Source organism: Agaricus bisporus (genome assembly GCF_000300575.1).
Source record: "Agaricus bisporus var. bisporus H97 unplaced genomic scaffold AGABI2scaffold_3, whole genome shotgun sequence".
Lineage (NCBI taxonomy): Eukaryota > Fungi > Basidiomycota > Agaricomycetes > Agaricales > Agaricaceae > Agaricus > Agaricus bisporus.
The window spans coordinates 2,177,416-2,203,003 of record NW_006267366.1 but is presented as its reverse complement, the minus strand read 5'-3'; the positions used below and the strand labels follow the sequence as shown (position 1 = coordinate 2,203,003).

At 47.6% G+C, this 25,588-nt stretch overlaps 7 protein-coding genes across 7 annotated transcripts; 4 read left to right on the top strand and 3 right to left on the bottom strand.

Moving 5' to 3' along the window:
• Positions 1-1,492: 1,492 nt before the first annotated feature.
• AGABI2DRAFT_184227 (hypothetical protein) lies at positions 1,493-4,069 on the bottom strand. The gene is made up of 6 exons (XM_006459543.1): positions 4,026-4,069; positions 3,813-3,970; positions 3,654-3,753; positions 3,210-3,594; positions 2,731-3,158; positions 1,493-2,671 (listed from the first exon to the last, which is right to left on the bottom strand). The coding sequence occupies exons 2-6, from the start codon at positions 3,887-3,889 to the stop codon at positions 1,670-1,672; spliced, it is 1,992 nt and encodes a 663-aa protein (XP_006459606.1). The 5' UTR covers positions 3,890-3,970; positions 4,026-4,069; the 3' UTR covers positions 1,493-1,669.
• A 2,838-nt stretch (positions 4,070-6,907) lies between these two features.
• On the top strand, positions 6,908-11,230 carry AGABI2DRAFT_177482 (hypothetical protein). Its single transcript, XM_006459542.1, has 6 exons — positions 6,908-7,859; positions 8,116-8,320; positions 8,391-10,283; positions 10,428-10,480; positions 10,531-10,903; positions 10,958-11,230. Exons 1-6 carry the CDS (start codon positions 7,051-7,053, stop codon positions 11,207-11,209), a joined length of 3,585 nt encoding a protein of 1,194 aa, XP_006459605.1. The 5' UTR covers positions 6,908-7,050; the 3' UTR covers positions 11,210-11,230.
• On the bottom strand, positions 11,231-12,810 carry AGABI2DRAFT_191514 (hypothetical protein). The gene is made up of 2 exons (XM_006459541.1): positions 12,066-12,810; positions 11,231-12,008 (listed from the first exon to the last, which is right to left on the bottom strand). The coding sequence occupies exons 1-2, from the start codon at positions 12,670-12,672 to the stop codon at positions 11,392-11,394; spliced, it is 1,224 nt and encodes a 407-aa protein (XP_006459604.1). The 5' UTR covers positions 12,673-12,810; the 3' UTR covers positions 11,231-11,391.
• Positions 12,811-12,917: 107 nt separating this feature from the next.
• On the top strand, positions 12,918-15,598 carry AGABI2DRAFT_184224 (hypothetical protein; the record flags this gene model as incomplete). Its single annotated transcript, XM_006459540.1, has 11 exons — positions 12,918-13,072; positions 13,123-13,275; positions 13,331-13,712; positions 13,767-13,938; positions 13,989-14,207; positions 14,268-14,427; positions 14,479-14,683; positions 14,747-14,891; positions 14,959-15,125; positions 15,194-15,207; positions 15,262-15,598. 11 exons carry the CDS (start codon positions 12,918-12,920, stop codon positions 15,413-15,415), a joined length of 1,926 nt encoding a protein of 641 aa, XP_006459603.1. The 3' UTR covers positions 15,416-15,598.
• A 33-nt stretch (positions 15,599-15,631) lies between these two features.
• Positions 15,632-18,108, bottom strand: AGABI2DRAFT_191512 (hypothetical protein; the record flags this gene model as incomplete). Its single annotated transcript, XM_006459539.1, has 2 exons — positions 15,632-16,787; positions 17,620-18,108. A coding segment is annotated over one exon (252 nt), but the record flags the coding sequence as incomplete, so codon positions are not given.
• A 350-nt stretch (positions 18,109-18,458) lies between these two features.
• AGABI2DRAFT_191511 (hypothetical protein) lies at positions 18,459-19,483 on the top strand. Its single transcript, XM_006459538.1, has one exon. It carries the CDS (start codon positions 18,517-18,519, stop codon positions 19,432-19,434), a length of 918 nt encoding a protein of 305 aa, XP_006459601.1. The 5' UTR covers positions 18,459-18,516; the 3' UTR covers positions 19,435-19,483.
• A 3,099-nt stretch (positions 19,484-22,582) lies between these two features.
• On the top strand, positions 22,583-25,027 carry AGABI2DRAFT_142089 (hypothetical protein; the record flags this gene model as incomplete). The annotated part of the gene is made up of 7 exons (XM_006459537.1): positions 22,583-22,640; positions 22,697-22,816; positions 22,903-24,048; positions 24,097-24,371; positions 24,421-24,519; positions 24,570-24,731; positions 24,791-25,027. 7 exons carry the CDS (start codon positions 22,583-22,585, stop codon positions 25,025-25,027), a joined length of 2,097 nt encoding a protein of 698 aa, XP_006459600.1.
• Between the last annotated feature and the right edge of the window lie 561 nt (positions 25,028-25,588).

The window sequence follows — 25,588 nt, the reverse complement described above, 5'->3', positions numbered from 1 at the left end:
AAATCAATCGTCGACAAGTGCTGCTGCCCGGTATTCATGCTAGCAGGGGGTGGCCCCTGGCTCTGCGTTCTTGGTGGCGTTTTCATCAACAGATTTATCGTTCAGAGGCTTACGGATATGATGTGGATCGGTTTTGGGACAACTCACGAAGAACATCGAGTATATCAAGTCGCAAAAGTCCTGCTTGCACTGAGGAACAGCCTTCGAAACCTGGAAAGTTATTATGAGTTCGTTGTGACCACCAAGAAAATTCCAAATTTCAGTGTCAAAGGCGATTCTCACCCACGTCATTTCCCGTATCCCAATTCCTTCGTCAGCAGTGATGGTGATCTTGTTATATTTGAATATCTGGGTCGCCTCGAAAGAGATATGAGATGCGTCACCTATCTAGCCAAGATCAAAGGTACAGGGGAAAAGGTCGTGGTCAAGTTCGTCGATCGATATGGTGCCGAGGTGCATCAATTCCTGGCTGAAGAGGGCCACGCTCCGCAACTTCTCTATTACGGGCCACTTCCGGAGAAGACGATCTACGATGCCTTTGAGTCGGCACCTGCTTATCAGAGACCGATGAATGGTGGATACCAAGGGTTGGGTCCCGCTGCGGCACCGGAAATGAAGATGGTTGTAATGGAGTATATTACGCCGGCGAAGTCCCATCTTGACGACTTGGTGCAAAGCCGTGACAAAATTGCGGCCGTACTCGAGAAATTACGATTGAATGGATACGTGTTTGGTGATTTACGGGAACCGAATGTTATGTTTGATGCAAATGAAGAAGTCAAGCTTATTGATTTCGACTGGGCGGGCCGGTACGATATCAAGGGCCTTTCCCCAGTACAACAAGCGGACATAAAGAAGACGTGGGCCCGATTGGCGGATACCTTGAAGCTCACAGCAGAGGAACAGATCGAAGTGGATGAGGCATTGAAGATGCTGGTCTCACGAGCAAATGATCCCTCGGACGTTCCCTCCCGCTACGCGCAGCTTACCTCGGATGAGCAGACTAAAGTGAAGAAGGCATGGAAGAAATTGGATGATCTTGCAGACCCTCCTTTCGCTTTATATCCTATTATGTTGTCCCCGTCTCTTGCTTGGCCTGATGGTGCAGCACCACACTCTCCCATCCTACCCGCTCATGATACCAGCATGCTGGCCAATTTGTATCAGAACTGGTCAGTCCCTCGTTATTAATTAAACTGATAGTGGTGTGGTCAAATATAATGTCCTACAAGCCTGGAATAATTCAGAGTGTTCGCTTGACTCTAGACAATTTGTGCGTCATTTGGTTGTACCTTTGTGCAAAGCTAGCATCAACAACTTAGTGACATGAAATATCATACATCATGCAACATGAATAGAACTATTTAGACATCTCATGATCAACAAGATAAGGGGAAAACAAGAGAACAACAAGATATTTATATACTACTACAGACATGAAACGCCAAAACATTACAACAATACTCCTTAAAGAGAAGAGTATAAGTAGGATTAAACAAGAAAAAAAGAAACAGAGAAGCAAGTACAGGAAAGCAAAAGAAAGAGGAGGGAATACGAGATATCGAAAGTATTCGAGACTCAAGACGCATAAGGTGAACGGGGTTGACTGCTTCCCCATCATCTTCTTTTACACACATAGGAAGATAAAAAGAGAGGCACGTTCACAGAACTACCGCCAACTTCTTTCAGTCCACCACCTCTTATCCGCATCTCTCAAAGACCATTCCACCAAACTCTCCTTTGTAGCAACATAGATACGTCCACCAGAAGGATCAAAACACGTTCCAGCGATATCCAAATCATCCCTATACGATATTTCCGTTGCTAGAGGTTTGTTTTCTTGCCTCGTTCGATAACGCTGACCAGAGGTGGTAGAAATAGCAGTTGAATTTGGCGTGTGTCGATCTTGAGATGATGTAGTTTGCGGAGGAACGGGAGAAGTACTTCGAGAAGGAGTACGAGAAGATAGACAATCCGATTCAAGTTCATCGACTTCCATATCGTCTCCTTGCCTTGCCAATGTACTAGTCGACCTTGACACTGGAGCACGATAGTCATAATCAGCATGACTAGAACCAGTATTCCTATCTCCATCCGGACCTCGTTCTTCCTCTTCCTCCTCTTCCTCCTCTCTGTATTCCCGATTATTGTTATTTCGCGGATTCAACAGTGCATGAACTTCAGATTCAAGATTCCTATCACCCAAAGACGGGATGACAACAATGTCCTCATAATTAATGGTACTAGCGTTGCCACTAGCACCGCCAGAACCACCATTGATGCCGCCTTCACGACCATTGCGAATATGACTTAGTCGTAACGTACGCCATGTAGAATCGGAGATGGATGAAGGTGGGGAGTAAGACGGAGTAGTGATTCGAAACGCATCATTCAAAGCTTGAATGATCTGAGGCTGTGGTGTGCCCGAAGATGCCCGACGAGGCGATGACGGAGATGATCCTAAGTGAGTCGTAGGAGATCGAGGAGTTGCTGTCAGAGAAGAGAATACGTGGCGGTGAAATTGTGATGGCCGATCTTGAAGTTGCGAAGGAGCTACGTCGGATTGGCGATTTGGTTGCGGACGTGGTTCGGTTGAACGAACTGTAGGAACTTTCAAGATTTCTTCTGTTTCAAATGTTCGAGCGTCAACGACGTGCAATAACGACGTGTGCTAGAAACAATTGAGGATCAGCACGGTGACACGTTGCAAAAAAAAAAAGTACACCATACCTCTGTAAAGGTCATCACTTCTTTTCCATAGCCACAGCCGCCGCCAAACTTGACACTGCGAACACTGAAACCGGGCGCTTTTGACCGTCCACGCATCCAATCCGTTGGATCGTCCGACAAGTAGCCATCTTCAGACATTCCTCGGCGTTTATCGGTCTGAATGACTTTCATAGGTTTCGTACTACGTATATCCCAAACTGCAAGAACGCCTTCTTGGGACGCAACAGCGAATTTCATTCCATCATGCGAGAAGGCAGTGGAGAATGATGCTGCGAGCGATGATGGATATAAGAGGGTATCGGGTGGTGGGAGTAGCAGGCTATGGATATGCTCGAATTGTACCGGGTCGGTACCGCGCATGTGATGGAAGTATATTTTGGAAGAATCTCCCACTGAGAGGAGAGTTCGGCCATCGGGAGAAATTGAAGCTAAATTCGTTTGTCAGGAGATTCTATCGAAGACTAAACGTGAGCGCGTACAATGGTTGATTGGTACATCCAGTCGTAGACAACCAATAGGTATGAGATTGCGCTTCTGGTTTTGGGTACGAACTGGAACCTCATAGAGTCGCACCGTACAGTCGTTATTACTAACACCCAATCGGGGTTCCACAGCGCTCTGATGTGAGCGCGTGAGACTCAGTGAGGTCAGAAAGACAGAGTTATTGATTGAACCTGGCAATCTCTGTTCCATTTGCCATAAACGTTTACTGCGTGATGATCCCTTTGAGTGATGACCGCTGTTCGTATGGCAAGAAAGGTGGATCTCAGCCTCTTGCCCACCGGCGGCGAGAAGAGTGTCATGTGAATTCAAGGGGAGGGCAGCAAGTGTATCCGGAGAGAAACTCGTAGGTGCGAGAATTCGCTAGGAATTCCGAGTAAGCAATCATTCAGCTGGCAGCACAAATACAGTGGTTCGCGCACCGATTCATTAGATGTGATGTTATGCTCGACGATTGCTTGTTCCTGAACATAATTGAGGATTCCACGTTCGCGAGGGCATATCACCAGATCCCTCAACTGTCTGTCGGACACCGAGATTCAGTACGGATCTGCAAGACGAAGTAAACGATGATTGCCCACCCATGGCCAATGTACGCGTTCGCGGGGACAACTGCCGTGGGCGTCGTCGAGGCCAGCAGCGGAGGGTCGTTTGCCATGGCTGTGGTAGGAGAAAGCGCAGAGTCGGGCGCAACTTGATCTCGCCCAGTCACGTGCCAAGTCTCCGCTAAATTATTCTTCTTCCCCGACATTCTCAGCGAGCAAGACCGCACTTCTATCGGTATATAGACTTACTTGTCACCATACAACCCGGCATGATATCGAGGACTCCTTCTGAAAGGTACCTTGGTTGCCGCACATCGACTAGTCGGGGAAAATAAAGTACTCCGGTTAACGAAAGCCGTACTCCGCGCTGTGGTAGTTCCGGAGTCGCCATGAAAACCGGAAGCTCAATCTGTTGGCTCTTCTTTAATATCACGTCGTACTGGGGCACTTGACGGAGGTCCCGAAGGCGTGTCCAGACTCTGGGTCGGTGAAGTATAATTGCATCTCCTTGACCCTCTTATCCCCTTATCCCTGCTCGGGACGTCTATGATTAATAATATACTGTCGCTCATTTTTAGGCTATGAACATTTTGGCAACCTTGTCGTCGCTATTTTGAAGGATCCGGTTGTCAATCATTTTTCGGAGTGAGCTTTGACCTAGACGACTTGACTTGGCACTGTGAATCTCTCGCAGGAACTCTCATTCCATTCGTTTGTAATGCCGGTTCCTCTCGACGGTAATGATGTCGACTTGACGCCATATGAATCCTCACTCTGGAGCCGCTCTCAAGCTTTCGAATTCGTCATTATTCCATTTGAATCTAACGGATCTGTGGATATAACCGTGGAGTAATATTACAAAGTTCAATATTTAGACACTAATCGCCGCCTTACCGGCATCAGCAGTTTCGGAACAGTTCGTTCAAGTCGTTTTCCGAAGAGAGGCGAACACGCTGCATCCTTATCATCGCATCAATTTTCTATTGTCTTTCAAATAAGATTTATATTCATTGCTTTGTTCGAAGAGTCTCGAGAAGGTGCCGTGACATCCGAATTAGGTGCTTCGCTGCATGGTTGCCTTTCGATCATCAAACTTAAGATATTGGCCGAGGCCATAGGCTTAGCATACTTAATTCCGTCAGGGACGCCAATGCCAATATTCTTGTTCCTGGGTTAGGTTCACTCCCTATGAATATGTTCTATCGCGTCATCTTCATTCTGGAGTCCCTGTGGAAAAGGATGAGCGCGATGTCTTCGTGTCCCAAGAGCCAATTTAGAACATTTTGAAAGAGTGCAGGGATGCCGTTTATCGCTATCAGTCATGGTGTATCAATTGAATGAGGCCAAGGACCAATGATGACGAGATATTACCTTACTGTATACGATCATTTTATTTACGGTGATTTTGGAGTCTGTCCCAAAATTCGATGATCGCAGGATGATCGTCAACACATTTTGTCTCATATGTGTTCGATCATATACATCATCGTGATCATTGGCCCCGTGTACAACGGGGATCGTCCTTTTTTATCCCTGCAAATTTGACGACGGAGTACCAGACGAAGAAACAGTGATCATGTTCAGGAGACGTTACTTATCAGAAGGATGTCGCCAATCAATAAGAGTAGCCACTCAATAGCCGTTTGTCACCAATGAGAATACTATACTTAGAACGAGAAGACGGTATCAATAATAATGGACGCACTTGGGAACTGCGGAATGCAGTATAGTCAAGGAACTATCGCTCCGCTTCCCACCGGAGTGGAAAAAGAAGAAACGGAGAGAGGAAAAGTGGAGATATGAGAGACTAACGTGTTTTCGAGTAAACATAAACTACCCCAGGAGGGCTCAATGACGCAGATCTCCGAGAAGCAATTAGGCAGGAGCTGCAAATGGGGGAAATGGGGTGGTAAGTAAGGGAGTGGGGTTGTGATAAATATGTCGCAAAGAATTTGAATGAGGTGGATAATGATTTGGAGCGAATAATTGATTTGCGTCGATAGTTTGTTTTTGTGGTGACTTCGAGTGGCCTACTATTATCCTTATGCATGCTTGAGCCCGGAACACAGCACTCGACTTGTTCCCGGGAACGTAATACAAATGTATAGGTCAATGTTCGGGTCCGTTCGATAAGGGGAATGCGAAAAAGCCTAGCGCGATCAGAGGTTGTTCTGTGGCGTCATGCATCAGCACTTTGTCCGAACCCAGCAAACGAGACATCGCTTGAGAAGCCGCAAGTGAGACAAGTCGGCACAACTAAGCAATTGAAAAGAAGATATGCTGGTGCCTTACTATGGATACAATCGGAATCAAATGGTGCGCAAGTAGCTGTAAAATAAGCTGTTGTCGCTGTTCTCGCTCAAGGGAGCTCCTCGCTTTTGCTCTAATGTTAGGATGCCAAAAGAGCGGTAAGGGTACAGCAGTGTAAAAATACTCTGTGTGTGTGAAAAGGAACATGTTTTAATAAGATCCAAACTGAATAGAGTATGATGTGACCCACAACTCGTTGTAATAGGGTTCAAGGTCGATCAGCAGGTGTGCGCAGATATGGTCGAGGGACTGCGATAAAGATTAACAAACCATTCGCTTCTCTCTGACTTCTCCTAGGGCGAACACATACCATCATTCCAGTGCCGCACTGTCGCCGGTCGAAAGAGATTGAATGGTGTAAGATCTAATTTGTCGTTGGAGTAATGATGGTGGCCAAAGCGGGTTCGTATAATGGAAACTGCCCCTTTGTAAGCTTTCTTGGGAATGTGGGGGTTCGCAAAAGAAGAAGTTGCGAGGGCGGGAAAGACACACTAAGCGACGGCATGTACGTGTGCGTTTCAGTGAAGGGGTATCGAAAGATGATGCAAGTTTAAATGTAGGTCAGATGGCTGATGCGAAGAACAGGAACGTCACAAGAAGAGTATATGGGGCGCAAGAAGCTCAACGTGAGAGCTGAGATTCCGAGGCTTACAATTTCATGAGGAGACGACATTCGAGTTTCGTGGACCAGCAACGCTTTGTCGTCGTTCTGAACGTCGTGGACGACTGGACTGCGGCGCCGCAACTGGATGAGATCTGGGGTGGTGAATGTGATCTGGTCATGTGATGGCCACGAGGCATGTCATCAACGGATCGAGATCTGAGCGGGGATTTGACGCTGTTTTGGAATTGCCTTATTTGGCTGCTGTGAAACCCCTCGAGCTGCCTGCTTTTCCGTCTCCTCCACCACTTTGCCCAACGACAAACACCCTCTCCTCGTCATCTCAAACGTCCACAAATTACCATGAACGGCGCCCACGGCGTCTCATATTCCTCCGACTTTCTCAGTCGTCTCCCCCAGCCCACCCCCCCTGTTCGTCTACTCCCCGCCCAGGACTTTGCACAGCTTCATCTCTCCCATATTCTGTCGCATCCACAGGACCATGTCCTTTTCCCTTTTCTGCATGGTCTAGAGGGTGATAATGACGCTCAGAATGGCTTTTTCGCCTCTGCACCTAATGCGCACGAGACCCATGTATTCACCGATACCCACCATCCAAAAGTAAAGATTCCCAAGTACAGAGGTCTCATCTGGGTCGTTTGTGAAGAGGATCTCGAGGCAGGCGCTGACTTGGTCACGCTTCGGATACTTCGCCGGAAGAATCTTTCTTCTACGACTATCGCCTCGTCTCCCGACGGCTCTATGTATTCCTCTGGGTCCGAGTCTTTCGAAGAGGACGACGACGAAGATTATGAGATTGAAGACGAATATTCCCAAGGCGGTCACTCGGACGTGCGTGTCGGTGTCGTAGGTTCTGATGAGAACGCTATGCAACTCTCCGCGGGCGACACTCTTCCAATCATCACCGAAGACATCAAAGAAAAGACCCTTTCCCCAGATCTTGACAATCAACCACACATGCATCCCGTAAATCACCGGTCTATCCATACCGCGACTTCTATTCCCCTAGCTTCTTCTGTTTCGAGCACTGATACCAGTGCCTCAAGTACCGCTAGTTCTTCCTTTGACACCTCTACCTCTTCTTCAACATCGCCAGATTCGGATTTAACGTCCTTCTCCTCCTGCTCTGTAGACCCTGACACTGTACCGGGGTGAGTATTGAATGTTTTGCAAATCTCTCATCAAATCTGTCGACGTGGGCCTCTTTCGATGCAACATTGCAGGGTTGTGTTTATCCCTCTCGTGCTTGCGCCTTCTTGTGGTCGAGGCTTTGGCGCATAGTGATGCTGGGCAATCACGTTCACGCTTCTTCATTGATGACGAGTCCAAAGCTGTCGACGAAGTTTCTTTAGTCTTTTCATAAACTGCAACTGAAAATGAAATGAATTAACGCTTTGTCTCGATTAGTCTGGACTCCAAAGCTCAAACGCAATCCGCCGCCGATCTCAAACCTAGGGTGACGGATCCAGCAGCTCCGCCATTACTGACTGGCACATTTCGACCAAAAGAACTTTTGCGGCGCATAAAGCGAGACGGCGGTTATTGCGATTGGGAATTCACACCAGCCAAAGTTCCGGAAGGTATATCTTTGAGAAATTTTGGTATCCAAGTTGTACGTAAATGCTTCCCATTCTATGGATATCCAGAATCACTCATGCAACTGTTGTTATCCCTATTTGTAGCCCATCTATGCTACCATTTCCGATATCGTCGTCTATTCCCCGAAAGGAGCATCACCGGCAGCTGTTACACTTGCCCAGCGTTTCACACAGGCTATTCGAGCCAAACGTAAAGAGCGTATCCAAGCTCTTGGCTTGCCGGATGAGGATGGATCAAATGGTTTACTGCATTATAACGTGTTTGTTTTGGATGCGGCCGAAGAGCGGATGAGGAAGGAACTGGCTCATCTGATGATGCGCATATGCGTGGAGCCTGTCTCTGGTGGGCTTTTTGGTACCCGCAATAATAGTCACGGGGCGCATACTGATGGTTCTGATGGTCATATTGTCGAATTGGGGGCAGTCGAGTCGAGAGAGCGCGAACAAGCAGCTGTTGGAGAAATGGATATGGTTGTTGATGGTCCATCGCAGGAGCGGCAGCAGCAGGAAGAAGGCCTGACGATACCATTCCCCAATACCGTCGATTTTGCCCAGCGCGAAAAGGAAGAAATGCGGGATTTGACAAAGGCATCCGAGATTGTTAGCCTTTTCCCGGCTTTACCTCCTAGTCCTGAGGGATCGTCTGGTTGGAATACTCCCGATGATGGTTCATCCGTTCAGCAGAGACCCAGATCGCTTTCTTCTGCATCGTCTCGTCATCCATATCGTTCGACACGTCCTCCTCATCTTCAATTCTTACCGCAAGTACAACCTCATATCCCCCTACACAATAATTTTACGTTTTCACCACCCGATATCAATATCGACATTTCATCCACTGCCTCTTTCTATGACCCTCATGTCGGTCAAATATTTCTGGGAAATTCTGGCGACGTACCATTGGCCCCTGAAAGGCTCCAGTCTGGAAGTGTCGAAGACGACCCTTTCGATTATAGAAACACAAACAATCCTCAAAAAGGGTTTGGTTATGATATTTGTATCGAATGTCATGATCTAGCGACTTTTCCCAGTGCTGCGCACCTTCGAGCTGCTGAAGAACATCTGTCAATGGTGGATCTTTTATGGCTCGAGAAATGTGAGCGCCAGTTGCAAGAACGCTTTGATCAGGGAGAGAATGTTGACGAAGAGGATATACCAACGCGACCTCCTCCACATGCGAATGCTGTGATCCATCTTACTTTACCAAGCTCTCCCGCGAGTACGCAAGCTACATTGAGCTCTTTTATGCCCGTCGTCCGTTTCCTGGAGAAATGGCTCCGGCCAATCCAGTCGCCACCATGCATAGACCGCCCTTCGCCACCGACGCCCCACTCTCCCGGTAATGGGTCTGCTAGGCGTTGGTCATCTATGGCCTCCTTCATGCCCTCGTTCGTACCGCTCACCTCCTCATCTCCACCCAAGACAGCGTCTCCGCCTTCTAGTGCACCATCTCGTAATCGATCGTTCACGTCGCCTATTCCCTCTGTATTGAAACCGAAACCTCGATCTCGGCCAACTCGACCGCTTAAAGTTTTAATGTACTCTTCGGATGGATACACCGAATCCTCAGTGCCGGCTCTGTGTCTTCTTATGGCTATTAAAGGGTTAAGTTTACCCGAGGCATATTTGGAACTTCAAGTTGCTAAGCGACGAAGTTTCTTTGTATATCATAATGATCTCGGACTTTTACGGAGGATGGAAGCTAGATTGAGAGAGGAGAGGGAAAGGAGTGGGTTGTTGGCTTCGGCGAATGCATCTAATACTGGTGCGAATGCCTCTCCGCGAAGTTGGGGTGAGGGGATGGGAAGTGTTGGGCATCGGCGACCTGCGGCTAAAAGTGTGTCGTTTGCGACACCACCGAGTTTACCTGGATTCAAGAAGGTGGGGAATACGGTTACTCCGCCGTTGCAGCAGCAGGCGCTTGAAGAAGATGTTTGTATGACGGTGGAGCCTCAGCCTGTGAATATGTCGGCTTCGGTGGGGAGTTTGCCGTCGGATGGTAGTTGTGGTGGAGAGTCTATTAGTATGGGAGTCGCAAAGAGCCGGCCGAGAGCGAATACGAGTCCGTGGTTGCCGAGTTTGTTTAGTGGTGATCATCAGACTTGGTTTAATGATCCCTAGGTTGATGGGAGCTTTCCGAGTCGAGTTTTACCGTTTTTGTATTTGGGAAACTTGTAAGTTGTCATGGTTTATTATCCTTGGTGATGATTAAATTTTTGTTTAGGAATCATGCGGCGAATGCGTATATGTTGCATGCGCTGGGTATTACTCATGTCGTGTCTGTGGGTGAATGTGCGCTTGTGCCACCTGGAGTGTCTGGAGGACCTGGGATAAGCTATTTGGGACCTAATCTCTATCATCGACCGAATAGTTCCCAGTATACATCGAAAGGACCGGGTATGCATGGGTCGTTGTGGATTGAGGAGAGGGAGGGGAGGATTAAGGTGTTGGATATTAAAGGAGTTTGTGATGATGGGATTGATACTTTGGAACCGCAGTTGGAGCCGATTTGTGAATGGATTGATAAAGCTAGACAGGAAGGGGGACAAGTTCTTGTGCATTGTCGGGTTGGAGTGTCGAGGAGTGCGACTGTCACAGTGAGTAGTACATCGGCTCTTATCAGTTTCATCGATTTTGACCTTGTTTGATAGATTGCGTATGTGATGAAACATTTGAATTTACCGTTGGTGGATGCGTATTTGATTGTGCGGTCGAGACGGCTTTCGGTTTTGATTCAGCCGAATATGAGGTTGTTGTATAATTTGTGTGGGTGGGAGATCAAGTTGGCGAAGGATAGGGCGGGGAGGGATGAGGGAAAGTTGAAGAGGGAGTTGTCGAGGATGTTGAGTTGGCCGTATCTTGCAAAGGAGGTGCATGCGCTTAATGAAAAATATTTGCATTGAGGTTTTTTTTTTTTTGCTATCACTTGCTGTCGTTTTTTTTGTGTATTTGTGCTTTGGTGTTCCAGTTGTATTTTCTTTTGTTGTGATTTCGCTACTCTATTGGTTTTTTTTTTTTACATTCGCAGTCATCCTCGTACACAAAAAAAATAAGATAATGGTATATAGGTTATATATTATTATCATCAACGATCCAAAATATCAAGCACACTTTCCAAAACGACTTTGGGCATTAACAAGACGCGTTGTTCTAATAAGACTTCTTCTTCACTGGCGACGGCTTCACGGGTACCCATTCTTGTGACGCAGCGGAGACCGAGTTCGGTTGTGGCTAGGACTGAGCCTCGGGATTGGCCGTAGTCGCTAAAGGCGTCGATCATGGTGCGGTCGTGGAATAATGGACCTCCTCCTCCTCCTCCTGCAGAGGTGGTGGTGGGTGTTGAGGGGGGATGATTGGTAGGATCGACGGCTAATAATTCGAATGAGGTAGAGAGGATTTCTTCACGAAGGACTTTGGAGAGTTTGATGACGGATTTGGATAATCGACGGATGTGGTCTGTGAAACGGGATCGGAGGGCGGTGGTGGTTGTGGTTGAGGAGGATGAGGAGGAGGAGGAGGAGAGGGAGGGGGTGGATGAGGAGGGGGTGTAGGATATGCAACCGGAGATGAGGAGGATGTCGGAGGACCATCGGAAGATGGTGTCTGTGAGTTCGGTGGTGGAGTATTCGATGAGGGTGGGATACATGGCGTGGATGTGTTGGTGAGTTAGGGAACGCCATTTGGAGGATGTGGGTTGAGGTTCTGGTAATTTATTTTTTTAGATATTTTTTCTGTGAGGGAAAGAAAGACTGGTTTTACCTGCGAGTGCCATGCGATGGTAGATTTGGTGTAAGAGGGAATCTGATTTCGAGGGAAAGCCGACGCAAAAGGTGGACAAGGCGCGTGTGATGCAGATGGTAAGACAGCCTTGCAAAGCAAGTTGGACGAGAATGGGGTCTTGGGAATGATCTCGATTAGCGAGGATACGTGCTAAACTAGAACCGAGACGAGCAGAAGTGTCGTGCATGGCTTGGATAGCACGGGAAGAGGAAGGACGAGCATTACGGTCAAACGTGAAAGCTTCGGTTGCTCCAGCAGCAAATTGTAAAATCTCAGAGTTGATGTCGTGGACGGCTTGAAGAATTTGAGCGCCAGACCAATTGTCGGTACGGGTGAGATAAGCGTCGGCGGTACGTGCGCGGGCAAGTTCTTCGTCCACGACAGAAGAGGAAGTGTCGGAATGGGTAGCAACAGAAGATGAGCGACGGCGGGGTCGAGCAAGGCTGGTCGTTGTCGACTTGCGCTCTCTGAGACGATCGAGCTCTGCGTCTTTCAGTTTGAGAGAATCCCGAGCATCGCGGAGAGAGCGCTCTAGCAGGCGATTGCGCTCATGCAACCGGGCGAGTTCGTCGGCATCGCGGCCCATGGAGGCAGGAAGAAAGTGATCGGCGGCCGGTGATGGCGGGGCATGCGGGTGGCCGCGCTGGGCCTCGGGGTCTCCGGTGTCGGGCGGCGAGCGGGGGAGTGTCGGTGGGTTGAGCGGGAGATGGGCGTAGGTTGGCAGGGACAACAACGCACGGACGACGGCGAGGAGGCGGCGAACCAGGGCCAGCAGCATTGCAGTCCTCTTTGGTTCTTGTCCCCTTATATAATCCAACGCTCTTCTCTCGCATGCCGCCACCCAAGCCACCGCCAGAGACTCGCAAACCGTTCCAGGGCCGCCATCGCTCGCTCGTCATCGCCATCGACATCGGGACTACCTTTAGTGGCGTGTCCTATGCCATCCTCGACCCCGGCGAGATTCCAAAGATCCATGGCGTGACGAGGTTTCCTTCTCTCTCCATCTCTACACCACTCTCCTCACGATTGCTCTTAGATTTCCTGGGCAGGAGCATGTCGTTGGCAGTACAAAGATACCCTCCGTCATCTACTATGACAGACAGGGCAGGATGAAGGCCGCTGGCGCAGAGGCAGACACCAGTGCTGTACAAGCCCGTGCAGAAGACGAAGGCTGGATAAAAGCAGAACTGTCCGTACTCTTTCCATTTTTTTTCCTATTCATCCACTCAAACCCATTCGTATAGTTTCAAACTTCGTTTACGTCCCCGCACCATGCGTCTCGATATGAACGGCATGCGTTTCGGTCCTCTCCCCAAACGTAAAACCGCCGTACACGTCTTTGGCGACTTTCTTGCATACCTCTATCATTGCACGCGTAATTTTATCACCGATACCCATGCCAATGGCTCATCGCTCTGGAACCAAGTCGAAAGCGATGTCCAATTCGTCTTGTCACATCCCAACGGCTGGGAGGGCGCTCAACAGAGCAAAATGAGAAGAGCTGCCATATATGGTGGTCTTATTCCTGGATCTAATGAAGGCAAAGCGAGAATCCGTTTCGTAACCGAAGGCGAGGCCAGTTTACATGCTTGTGTGTTGAATGGCTTGGCGGCGGATGTATTATCTGTCAGTTTTATCTTATCAAATCGGTTGACGCGTTTTTTTTACACCCTTTGACAGAGTCCTTCAAAACATGGTTTTTTGATTGCGGATGCGGGTGGTGGTACTCTCGATATCAGTTCATATGCCATCAAAGGCACTTCACCTCTCATCATCGAAGAAATCGCTCCTCCAGATTGCATATTCGCAGGTTCCGTATTCGTATCCCGTCGACTTCGGCATTTTCTAGAAGGCACGTGTCTACCCTTTCACCCCAAGGTAAAAACTAATGATTTTTGACAGGCAAACTCAGGAAATCAAAATACGGCGACCCAGTCACACTAGATCACATCACTAAACGATTTGACGAAACTACTAAACGACTGTTTCGCGACCGTGGCGATTATCAATTCGTACCCTTTGGTTCTCCTTTAGACAAAGATCTTGATGCCGGTATTCGCGGTGGACAATTGAAATTGACGGGAGACGAGGTTGCTGATTTATTTGAACCTTCTATAGATGGTAAGTTTGGGTTTTTCGATCACTTGAGCGATCGGTTTTTGATGATCCGTGATGTTATAGCTGCGTTCAGGGCGATCAAAGCACAGATCGAGGCATCGCAGGGAATGATCAAGTCTGTGTTTTTGGTGGGTGGGTATGCGGCTTCGCCTTGGTTGTTTGGACAACTTCAAGAACGATTGGCGCGTTACAAAGTGACCGTGAGTCGACCTGATACTCAAACGTATGTTGTTGTCTCTTCCTATCAGGTGTTCTTTATTGAAAATGGTGATAGATCAAAGGCTGTAGCGGATGGTGCTATTGGATTTTATTGTGATCATCATGTTTCGGCGCGTGTGGCCAAGTTTATGTATGGAGTCGAGTTTTTGAGAGAGATGGATCCTCAAGATCCGGATCATGTTGCGAGGAAGGAGAGGTTGTGTGAATTGCCGAGTGGGCCGAAATTGTTGCCGGATGCTTTTGATTGTATTCTTGCTAGGGTGAGGCGTTCGTTTTTCTGTGCACAAAAAAGTCGGTTTGCTAATGTTGAAGCCATTGTTCAGGGCTCGAAGGTTAAGGAATCGACGGTGTTTACGAGAAAGTATTGTACGGAATTGACGAGTCTTTCGATGCTTTCGGTGTTTGAAGTTGAGATATGGTGTTATAGAGGAGGGAATACGATACCGAAGTGGATTAACAGACAAGCTGGTAAGTCCTTGGTTCATTTTTCCCTTTTTTTTTTCTTCTTCTTTTTAAATTATCTATATCATGTTAGAGGACTTTTCGACATTATGTGTTGTGAGAGCGGATTTGTCACCGTTGGCGGGGAGTGCTGAGGCTAAGACTGGGAAAGCGGGGAAGGTGTATTGGAGGATTGTGTTTTCGGTTGAGATTCAGTTTGGGTTGACGGAGTTTCAGGCGAGGATTAAGTGGGTTGATGATGTATGTTTTTTTTTTCTTCTCTCTCTGATTTCCACACGTTTATTCACTTTTCTCGATTTTTTTTATAGGGTGAAGTGAAATAGTAAGTCGTTCAATCTGGTTCTAAATTATATCTCGAGCTAATTTTATGAATTAGTGGTCCGGCATCTATTATATATAATGAACGTGGACATCGAGCAGATGAAGATGAACCAGATGTCTTCCTGAAGACGAAGCTCATACCATCTCACCTAACAACAATAATAATACCAATAACACGGGAGATCGACTTCGTTCGGAACCGGTGTTGAGATCAAGGACACCTGCAGTTGAATATAAACGGGATAGTGTACTGACGGGGAGTGTGAGTTCGAGTCGGAGGACGTCGAGGAGTAGGATGAGTGGGATGAGTGGTGGGAGTGGTGGTGGGAGTGAACTTTCTTATGCTACTGCTGGTGGTGGGATTCCTGAGGTGGGGAGGGTGGATAGGGAGAGGTCTATTGGTGGGAGTTTGGGTGGTGGTACGCCTTCGATGACGTCTTTGGGGACGAGGGAGGGGGAAAGTGATAGGAGGACGGTTTCGTCTACGAGGAGTAGTAGGGACCGGGATCGAGAAAGCCACAGAGATAGGGACAGAGATAGGGACAGAGACAGAGACAGAGACAGAGACAGAGAGAGGATGGATATGCCAAGAACTTCATCATCGAAAAGAAGTTCTAAAATCGGTGAAACTCTATCATCAGTTTGGGGACCTGAGATACCACCTACGCCGAGTTCGTCTTCTGGATATGGGATTAGTGGTGGTGGTGGTGGTGGTGGTGAACACTCGCGAGGGAGTTCGATTTATGGTGATAAATCTTTGACGAGGAGTCCTAGAGTGGATCAACTACAACAACAACATCTACAACATCAACAATCGGTGTCGCAGGTTTCTAGTCATAGATCTACGCCAAGTCATCGTTCGACAAGAACTTTAGGTGGGGCTAGTGTTGCTAGTGCTGGTGGGGGAACGAGTTCATCGGCGAATAGGAGTCCGTATGTTCAGACTATATCTACTTCGATTGAGGCTCAGAAGAATCATTCGCCGCCTTGGGAGACGTTGACGAATGCGGTTCCGAGATCGCTTTCACAGATTTCTGGGCATGCCGGTGAGAGGGAGAGGGAGAGAGATAGAGGAGGGAATGGGAATGGGGAAGGGAGGATGTCGTCGTTGTGGGAGGATACGCCGAAATCGAGTTATGGAGAACCGCCGGGGACGCCTTGGAGTGGTGTTGGTAGGACGTCGAGTCAACATTCACACCATTCACAACAACAGGATGGAACGGGTTTGTTGGCTGTTGTTGGTACACCTGGAAGTTTTGGTGGTTCTCTTGATTTGCCAGCTTCTCAACAACAAGGAGAGACGACGACGTTGAGTAGGAGTGTGAGTGTGAGTAGTGGGATGAGGGGAGGTGAGGTTCCTATTGATGCGGATGATGCTCCTTTTGTTGGGGGTGGATCCATTCATACCAGTACCCCGGCTCTTGGTGCTCGAGAACCGCTCACACCTTCTAATACCGAACCACCTACTTTTTGGGATAATGATAAGACGCCAACTTCGCGTAATACAGCGGGAACGGCGACGGGTACGACTGGATCGTCGGTAGTGTCGAGTCCGACGACGTCGAAGATTCCGAGAAGGTCGAGGAGGGGTTCTGTGGCTGCTAGTCTTTTGTCTTCGCAGGGTGGGATGAGGATACCTGAGTCGCCGAATTTGTTGGCTGGAGTGTCGGGTATCAGTCATCAGCATGGACAACAACAACAACAACAACAACAACAACAACAACAGTTAGCACCACCGGCGGAGTCACCATCAGTTTTGAGTAGAGGAATTTCGAGTCCTTTGAATTCTGGGACACCTTTGGTTGATCAGAGTAGAGAATTGTCGGGAGAGGCGGCGGCAGTGGTGAAAGTGGGGACGCCGAAGGTGTCGGGGATGAAGACGCCGAAGAGTTTGGGAGGGAAGACGCCCAAGACGCCTGTTAGTGAGCTTGGTGGAAAGACACCAAAGACTCCGGTTTCTGAGTTTGGTGGTTCTGGTGGGAAGACTCCCAAAACTCCTGCTACGGATATCGTGATGAACACTCCTTCATTATCAGAATCCGTTATCCCTCCTATTGCTGTCGAGGTATCTGTACCTACAACGCCTATAACGCCTACTACCGAAACGAGTGGTACGGGTAAAAAGAAGAAACGAAAAGGAAGTGCGGGTGCTAATGCGGCTGCGTTGGCGGCGGAAGAGGAGGAGAAGAAGAGAAAGCAACAGCAACAACAACAACAACAACAACAGCAACAGCAGGAGGCGGAGGAGGAGGAAGAGAGGAGGAGGGCGGAGGAGGAACAGTTGAGACTTTTGAAGGAGTATGAAGAAGCGGAGAAGGCGAGGTTGGCTAGGGAAGCTGAGGAGGAGGTTGAGAAGGCGAGGATTGCTGCTGAAGAAGCAGAGGCAGAGAAGGCGAGACTTGCTGCTGAGGAGGAGGAGGCGGAGAAGGCGAAGGCAGCTGAAGCTGAAGCTGCGGCTGAAGCGGAGAGAATAGCAAAGGAGAAAGAAGAGGTAGAGAAGCTTGCGAAAGAACTTGCTGACATCGAAGCTGCAGGGAAAGAGGAGAAAAAGAGGAAAGAGAAAGACGCCAAGGCCGCTGCTGCCGCTCTCGCTGATACACCTGCGAAAGGGAAGAAAGGAAAGAAGGGCAAGAAGGAGAAGGGTAAAGCGTTAGATGCTTGGGAGGATGATGATGAGAAGGAAAAGCAGAGGATAGCGCAAGAGGCGAAAGATGCTGAGGAGCGGGCTGCGCAGGAGTTGGCTGAAGTGGAAGCGAAGAAGAAAGAGGAGGAAGAAAAAGCGGAACAGGAAGCGAAGAAGGAAGAAGAAGAAAAGGCTGAACAGGAGGCTAAGGAGAAGGCTGAACAGGAAGCTAAGGAGAAGGCTGAACAGGAAGCTAAGGAAAAGGCTGAGCAGGTGGCTAAGGAAAAGGCTGAACAGGAGGCTAAAGAGAAGGCTGAGCAAGAGACTAAAGAAGCGGCTCAACGTGAAGCAGAACAGAAAGCAGCAGATGAAGCGAAAAAGGCTGAAGAGGCCAAAGCCGCCGACAGTTTTACTCCCACTAAGGGGAAGAAAGGAAAGAAAAAGAAGGATACGCAATTGAGTGCATTCGATGACCTTCAAAATTCGCCGAAACTGGAGGACGAAATGAAGGCCAAAGAGAAAGAGGAGGAGGATCGAAAAGCTAAAGAAGAGGAAGAGCGTAAGGTTAAAGAGAAGGAGGAAGAGGAGCTTTTAGCAAAATTGAAGGAAGAACAAGAGCGCGCGGCGGCCGAGGAGCAGAAGGCGCAGGAAAAGGAGAAAGAGGAGGGAAAGAGGGAAAAGACGGCAATGGAGGCAACGGCAGGGTGGGCACAGGAGCCAAATCCAGCAAGTGAAGATGCTGGGTCACAGTCCGTCTTTGGTGGTTGGAATAAGTGGGGAGCGCAAGCCAAATCCAAAGTTCCGGGCTTCACGAACAAGCTAAATACTTGGGGAAGCTCTCTCTTCAATTCGTCGCCACCGCAAGAAGAAATGAAGCTTGGTCAATTTGGCGGGCAAACGAACACGGGTAGTCCAAGCGCCTCATTGTTTGGTGACATGGGTGGAGCTTTGTCTAGAAAGAAATCAGGTGCTTCTTTCCTCGACTTTGGCGGAGGTTCTCAGGCTGGAAGAAAAAACTCAAGCGCTTCTTTATTCGGTGACTTTAATTCTTCGGGACAACCAGTCCAGGCGAACAGTGCCTTTGGAACTAGCTTCGACGCACATACACTGAGCAAACAACCTTCCCGAACATCAATGGCTCCTTCCGTTAAATCCCCTACCGTCGACCCCCCTCTTATTGACGCTACCCTTTCAGCGGCGAACGATGCTACCGTGACAAATGCAGACCCGCTATCCACACCTGACCCTTCTACTGAGCAGACCACTCTTGAAGCTGCTGAAGCTATTGCTACTGCTGAACAGGCCGCTCCTGAAGCTGTTGTCGATGCTACTGCTGATGCTACTGCTACTGCTGAAACGGTTGCTGATGCTACTGCTACTGCTGAATCTGCCACCGATGCCGCTGTTCCTACTACTCCGGTCGCGGATGCCACTGCCCCTACCACACCTGCTGTTGAAGCTGCTGATCCTACCAAAGAGAAAGCAACAGAAGCACCTGGGGATGTGTCAGGGGTGCCCGAAACGCCTGATCCCGCAAATGCGGAAGATGATTTCGGATATCCACTCAAAGTCAAGAAAGTAAAGAAAAAGAAGGGGAAAAAATAGAATCTTTTGGATTCGTTGGTCTTGTCTTATGTCTTGTTCTGTTTTCTATCTTGTAGCGATTCTTTCTTTCCAGTTTCATCTCTTCCTAATTTTACGACTTGTTATGTGTGATGCATGTTTGTACTAGCTTAGATCGACTCCGCTTTCATGTTGCTGTAATCTTGCACTTGTTTTTTCTCTTGGATGTAATTGTAATGATACCACGCTGCTCCCTTTTACTCGACCTGTGGAATCTTAGCGATTTGTGCGAAGCTTCTCTAATATGGCGTCTGGTATGGGCGCCCAGAAATAATGATTGACGATCAGACTGCTTACTAGCTTTTTGAGTTGATGATTGCGGATAAAATTCACAACTGTAAACTTTCTTGTCCTGGGTACCGGCCTGAACTTTTCGAGGCGATGGAACGCTACGTATCGGATTTATCGGAGAAAGTCATCATCGATCCAGCTACTGTGCATTGAATGATACATAATATCCTTTAAATCACTCGCACATATGGTGGCGACTTGAACGAAGAGATTATCTGCGCTAAATAGCCTTCGCATTTGAAAATTTGAGGGAGCATAACTCAAAGACTCTTTTCAGGAAATGTGCTGCATGGAATCCGGACTCGTGTATTCGGCGGATACGGAAATACAACCACGTGATGTGTAGCGACGGACATCTTCCTAGCTATGTATCTACTTGTTTATTTTCTCTTCTTATACCAAACACAGATTTAGTACATATATTGATTGCATGTATTTACTAGATCAGCTTTCTTCTCAATCGATAGCTTATCCCTTTCGATTCTCTCCGCGAAGAAACTCGAGTGTACACGGCCAAACTTTACCAACGTTTGTCTGATGTGAGCCCGTCACCTGTGTGATGAATTAGTCACAAGGGCGCCAAACCTGATTCCAGGTTGTGCCCAGCCGGATTCGCACTTTATTAATGATGGTACAACTTCACGTTGTAGCAACAAAATTAATTCACATTGGTACAACGTTTCCGGTGACATATTGTCAACAAATATCAATGTTTGGCCCATGAAGTTTATGACATCCGTTCAACAAGATTCAATACTGCACACAGGAAGATGTCCAGCTCCCTCGAGGCTCAGTATGCTTGAAGTAAGACATTGAAATCACGCTGACACCAAAAAATTGATGAAAAGAATATTTATTTGTAAAAATACATAAAATATAAATGTTAATACAAAAAAACTACGACACGCTAACACCTTCATTATCCTCAATTTCTTGAAAATCCACTACATCTTCCATGTCCTTCACGAAGATCAACCCGAAAAACCTGTGAAAATATCTAAGTTAATGATTATGTGCCATAATGTTGAAACGTCGTACCAATTTTGTTCCAACTCCATGTGCTTATGTTGTAGTCAACCTAACCATCTTCCCCTCGAGCCATCCTCTATGAATTACGCTGTATAGTAACATTGTCAGCAAGCAGAGGCTTTGGCAGAGGATGTACGCACAAGGAAATCCGGGAAATAAAAGAGAGATATTCTCTGAGTTGAATGTACCATGGTCCATGGTGGTCGAACTCAGAAGACGTGGGTGAGCTCAGTTGCGAAAGCGACGAAGTTCAACTTACCTATGACCACGTGGCAAATTCGCACGGAACATTGGATCACAAAGTGACCAGTTGACAACGGCCATTTGGCTGAGTGTGACAGTCACATATGGTGATATGATGTCGGGTTTATTCAATATTATTATTGCATTGGCTCCATGTTACTCATAGGTCGTGATACACATTGGTACAACATTGAGCTAGGGAGTGATTTCTGGGTCATTACATATCAGGTACATGATGTCGGTTGCCTTGGCAGGATAAAGGGTCTCAATCCTGTAGCGTCCCAAACCCATGCCATCACAACATAATTGATGGGCTGCTTACGAAAAATAGGCATTTTATGCCGTCCACCATTAAATTATCCCTGCCATCACCTAACCATTTTATTTGTTGTAGCAACGTGACGACAATCCATTTGAGGCATGGGTCAGGATATCATACCCACGTAAAAGTTCCACCTTCCAGTTACCTAACCAAGGATTGGCCGTGTAGCCTGACTGGCCAAGCCCTCACGCTACATGATGGCATCACTCCGTCCCCGGATGGAGAAGACATTTTGTTTTCTGTGACTGTGTCCAATCTCCAAAGCGTAGGTTCTGCTATCTTGTGAACTCGCGGAGTCTCTGTCTTGGAACGGACGAGAACGTCATCAACTCGAACTCTCCTCCGGTGGGAATACCAAATTAAGCAGGCTTTTACCGCGATTTTTGGAGTTGTTGGCCCTTGTGGCAGTTGAGCTAGGTCAAGAGGCGAGAGAGGAGGAGGGGAAAGGTGACGTCGCAGAATGGCACAAGGTCCTTAACAACTCGTCTAAATCACGCCCACCACTATCTTCGAATAAAGAAAAGCAGAAGGATTAAGATGAGAATAAGGATGTACTACTGAACAATGCGCATCGGCCGACGAGAGAGTGGTATATATTGTTGAATGTCTTATTAACGAGAGCCATTTGAGAGGGCTATCTGACTGCTGGATGGCTGGATGGCGCGGGACTCGGCCTGTGGAATGTTTGTTGTTGGTCGGCATCCAAAGAGAGTATGGAGGACCACCCGGGACTCGAGGGAGGAGGACAGGCGGTAGAGGGAGGATAGAGAGAAGAGTAAGTGACGCTGGTGGACAAGGGAGTACTGACGGAATTGATGATGATGAAGAGAAGAGTGAGGCTAGCCGTGATGAAGAGGAGTTTAGAGAGCTTGATCCAGAAGGATTACCGAGTATCGGGCACGCTCTAAGGGTTCTATTTCCGAGTTTGAGGAACGGTACTATCAACGAATCTTCATTACGACGCTTTCAACAAACACAACCACCGCTTGCGCCATGTATGTTGCTTTTTTTTGTTTATATCCGATATCTATTTTAAATTCTTCAATCCATAGTTTTATGATATCCCCATAAAACGGACGATGCTAATTCTGTCCACCATCTTCTTTGCCTAAGAGGTCTCCGCACAGGACCTATGACGTGCATATTCTTCCCGAACATGTCGCCTGATCATGCGAGTCCACTCTGTTCCCACCTTATTTCTTCATCTACAACATCACGTCTTCGAGGGCATCATCATTCGAAATCATGACGATGCATCCAGAGTTGGAAGAAGCGTTCAATACGGGATTGTCAATGCAGGAAGGTAAGGCTTTCGAGTGGTTTACCGTGGAGGTTTAGACTTAATACCTCACCGTGTAGTATTCAGTATCTTTACGAAGCACCACTCCGGCCCAATAGAGGAACGCATCGAGACAGGTCCCTCTCGTTTCAAGAAGTTGGTCCATACCGATCGCGCATTCTGGGACAATTGGAAGCCTTGTAAGTTCAATGCTCGATTTACTAATCTCAGATTGAATACTAACAGACCGTAGTATTTCTTCGTGTGCCATATCATTCATTACCAGGTCCTGAGTCAGTTGATGTGCCATTCATGAGCATTCATAAAGCTCTCACGAGGGAGATCATCTCGTGGCTCTGTGACTCCAAGAGGAGGAGTAACGTCTATCTCATATCAGAAACACGGACGGCACCGCTATTCATCTATGGAAACACAAGGGCTCATATCTTTGCTAATGTTTGCTATGATGCTCACCGATTCGGACTGCCAATGCGAATTGATCCCTACTCCTTTTGGGGTGGTATTGACTCTCTTATTGCTGCGCTTGCAACATGTTACCCTCCGTACCGCCGCATTCTCGCAAGGGAATTGATTGACAACCCCGCAATTCTTAAAATGCCAACACGTACTCGATTCAAAAAGCTCATTCATGAACCATGGCAAGCACTCCAAGAATCTCATCCTCAATACACTTTTCCGTCACCCGTGGTTGTCGTCGGCTGGGATCCTATATCCCTGGATGAAGAGCTTTTGCGCTCAATCTACGAGTTCGGCTCATCGCCTTATTCATCATCACTACTATGGATCATTTCAGTCGACACCAATATCAAACTTCCTATCCAGGACCTTCTTCATCCATCTGTACCATTTCAATATTACCGACTACCCGTGTGTTATAAGGAGGGTCCAGAAGACGCGACATTGCTTCTTTATCACCAGTTTAATGCCCTTCGCTGTGAATACGAGATATTTGATGAAGACGAGATATGGCCTTCACAGGAGCAAATGTCTCATTTGACCAGGGTTGTTGCGGGCGTCTTCGAGACCGTTCAGGTCATTATTCAGTTCGTCGATTGGGAGGATGACGGTGGACCAAAGGCACACTTGGAGACGTTTTTGACCTATATGACTGATTCTCCCTCACCTTCTGATGAACAGCGGTATTGTGCTCTTGATCACTTCTACACTCGTGCACTTTCCAACATTCCTCCCGACCTACTTTCGGTTTTCGAACAGGTTTTCAGCATTGTTGATTATAGGGATTGTTATCCAGAGCGTTTTCTTGAACTTTCACTGACCTGCCTACTTCCCCTCGGGAAGGATGCGTTACTCACCGTGCTTCCTCATGTTTACCGCTTGGTCGTGGCTGAATCCGACATGGAGAGTGCCAATCCATGGATCGGACCCTTCTTACGAGATGCTACGCGGGCAGGTCGGTTCTATACTCCGCTATCTGAATCTCGTCTATGTGTATTTCAAGCGTTTCTACATATACTCCGTCATGCCCCAAATCCCACTGCAATGCTCAAGCTGGTGGTGCAAAAGACTCAAGCTAGCACACGGGAATATTGCTCCGTGATTGACAGCCTTCGACAATCAGCTTCCTATGAGTTCGGTCGTACTGGCGCTGCTTTGGTATTTGATCAACCGTTTTTGGTGTCCACATTATTGTGTCACTTCGATTTTCGTTGCCTGGCATATACTTGCGATAAAATTCATTTGAGCGGCTTCATGGAGCTTCTCAGGATACTATATGTGAGTGCGCTCGTCGATCGAGTAGTTTTGACTGATGGACATATCCTAGTTAGACAGAGATGACCCACCAGATATTGTTCGCATCGAGCCTATAAGCTTTCTAGACAGGCAATTTATTGATAAATGTGAAGGGCTTGCCGAACCACTGGTACGAAGTTTTAGACAAATACCTCCAACATTCTACTCATTATGTTGTAGGACCTGGAAAAAATGCAAGTGCCTCAGGACTCTGAAGAATATAAAGAATGGGCTCTTTCTCACGTCAAAAATCCCAAGTATGTATTACTTGGCCTTGAAAGTGAGACGGTCCTCGCCGTGTTGGCCACTCGTGAAGGCAATGGTGAATGGGACTTGAAGGGTGTCAGCATCTACACACCTGCTATGCTTGATGATATGTAACCAAACAGGTTTGCTCGTAGTATCTGCGAGCTGTACGAGCATGGGAAGATGGTGATGTTCTCTGCGGAGGAATAGAATATGAACAAGAGGAGATAATTAAAGAGAAGGTTTTGAGTTGGATGGCGGGCGACGAAAGAAGAAAGATATGGGTCTCGTGTCGTGCTACATCCCCCACAATTCAGTGCCGGATCAAGATTGAAATAATTGGTGGAGCTCCACAAAAGAGCGTTGCACTAGCCCAAAACAGATATAGGTGAAGTCTTAACACGCTTGGTTGTACATGTGCTATTGGCGACTATAACACTGGAAAATATTTGGTTTTCTCCTGATACGAACAGAGTTCAGCTTCAGTGATATCTGTATTCCACGTATTCTCATTATGATTCTGAAAGTAATCGGTAGAAGGATGAAGAGGAAATCGCATGACGAATAAATGGAGGGAATAATGGAGGAGACCCATTCAGTTGATCCTCTGCGTGATTTTGCAAGTCACCTTGTAAACACAAATCCTCCTGAAAATCGCCTCTGCCTCCACCAGATGTTTCTTGTAACATGCACGTCCCAATCATCGTCGAAATCGACTTCGTTCTTGTCCTCAATCTATATTGCCACTTGTTATCCTACCCGGCAATGATGTTGGAACAATTCAGAAAGCGGAAACTCATCGGATCCCTTCTACCCATTCCGCCGCTCTGAGGAGCCTAATTCTGCATTTGTGTAAAACGGTTTTTGGAGGTGTCTGCTGGGGTATTGAAGGCGTTCGATGGACAACATAGGTATTGCCATTCCCGGACGTAGAGATAGCGCCCGTGCGCAAA

What these genes read in the sequence shown, in the direction of transcription:
- AGABI2DRAFT_184227 (XM_006459543.1), bottom strand. Translation starts at nt 3,889, where the DNA reads ATGGCAAACGACCCTCCGCTGCTGGCCTCGACGACGCCCACGGCAGTT. An exon ending in AACGCGTACATTGGCCATGG is followed by an intron (nt 3,754 to 3,812) that starts GTGGGCAATCAT and finishes GGTGTCCGACAG; the next exon opens with ACAGTTGAGGGATCTGGTGA. An exon ending in AAGTGATGACCTTTACAGAG is followed by an intron (nt 2,672 to 2,730) that starts GTATGGTGTACT and finishes AATTGTTTCTAG; the next exon opens with CACACGTCGTTATTGCACGT.
- AGABI2DRAFT_191511 (XM_006459538.1), top strand. Translation starts at nt 18,517, where the DNA reads ATGGAGGCAACGGCAGGGTGGGCACAGGAGCCAAATCCAGCAAGTGAA.
- AGABI2DRAFT_191514 (XM_006459541.1), bottom strand. Translation starts at nt 12,672, where the DNA reads ATGGGCCGCGATGCCGACGAACTCGCCCGGTTGCATGAGCGCAATCGC. An exon ending in CCATCGCATGGCACTCGCAG is followed by an intron (nt 12,009 to 12,065) that starts GTAAAACCAGTC and finishes ATAAATTACCAG; the next exon opens with AACCTCAACCCACATCCTCC.
- AGABI2DRAFT_177482 (XM_006459542.1), top strand. Translation starts at nt 7,051, where the DNA reads ATGAACGGCGCCCACGGCGTCTCATATTCCTCCGACTTTCTCAGTCGT. An exon ending in CTGTGAATATGTCGGCTTCG is followed by an intron (nt 10,284 to 10,427) that starts GTGGGGAGTTTG and finishes AATGATCCCTAG; the next exon opens with GTTGATGGGAGCTTTCCGAG. An exon ending in TTTTTGTATTTGGGAAACTT is followed by an intron (nt 10,481 to 10,530) that starts GTAAGTTGTCAT and finishes ATTTTTGTTTAG; the next exon opens with GAATCATGCGGCGAATGCGT.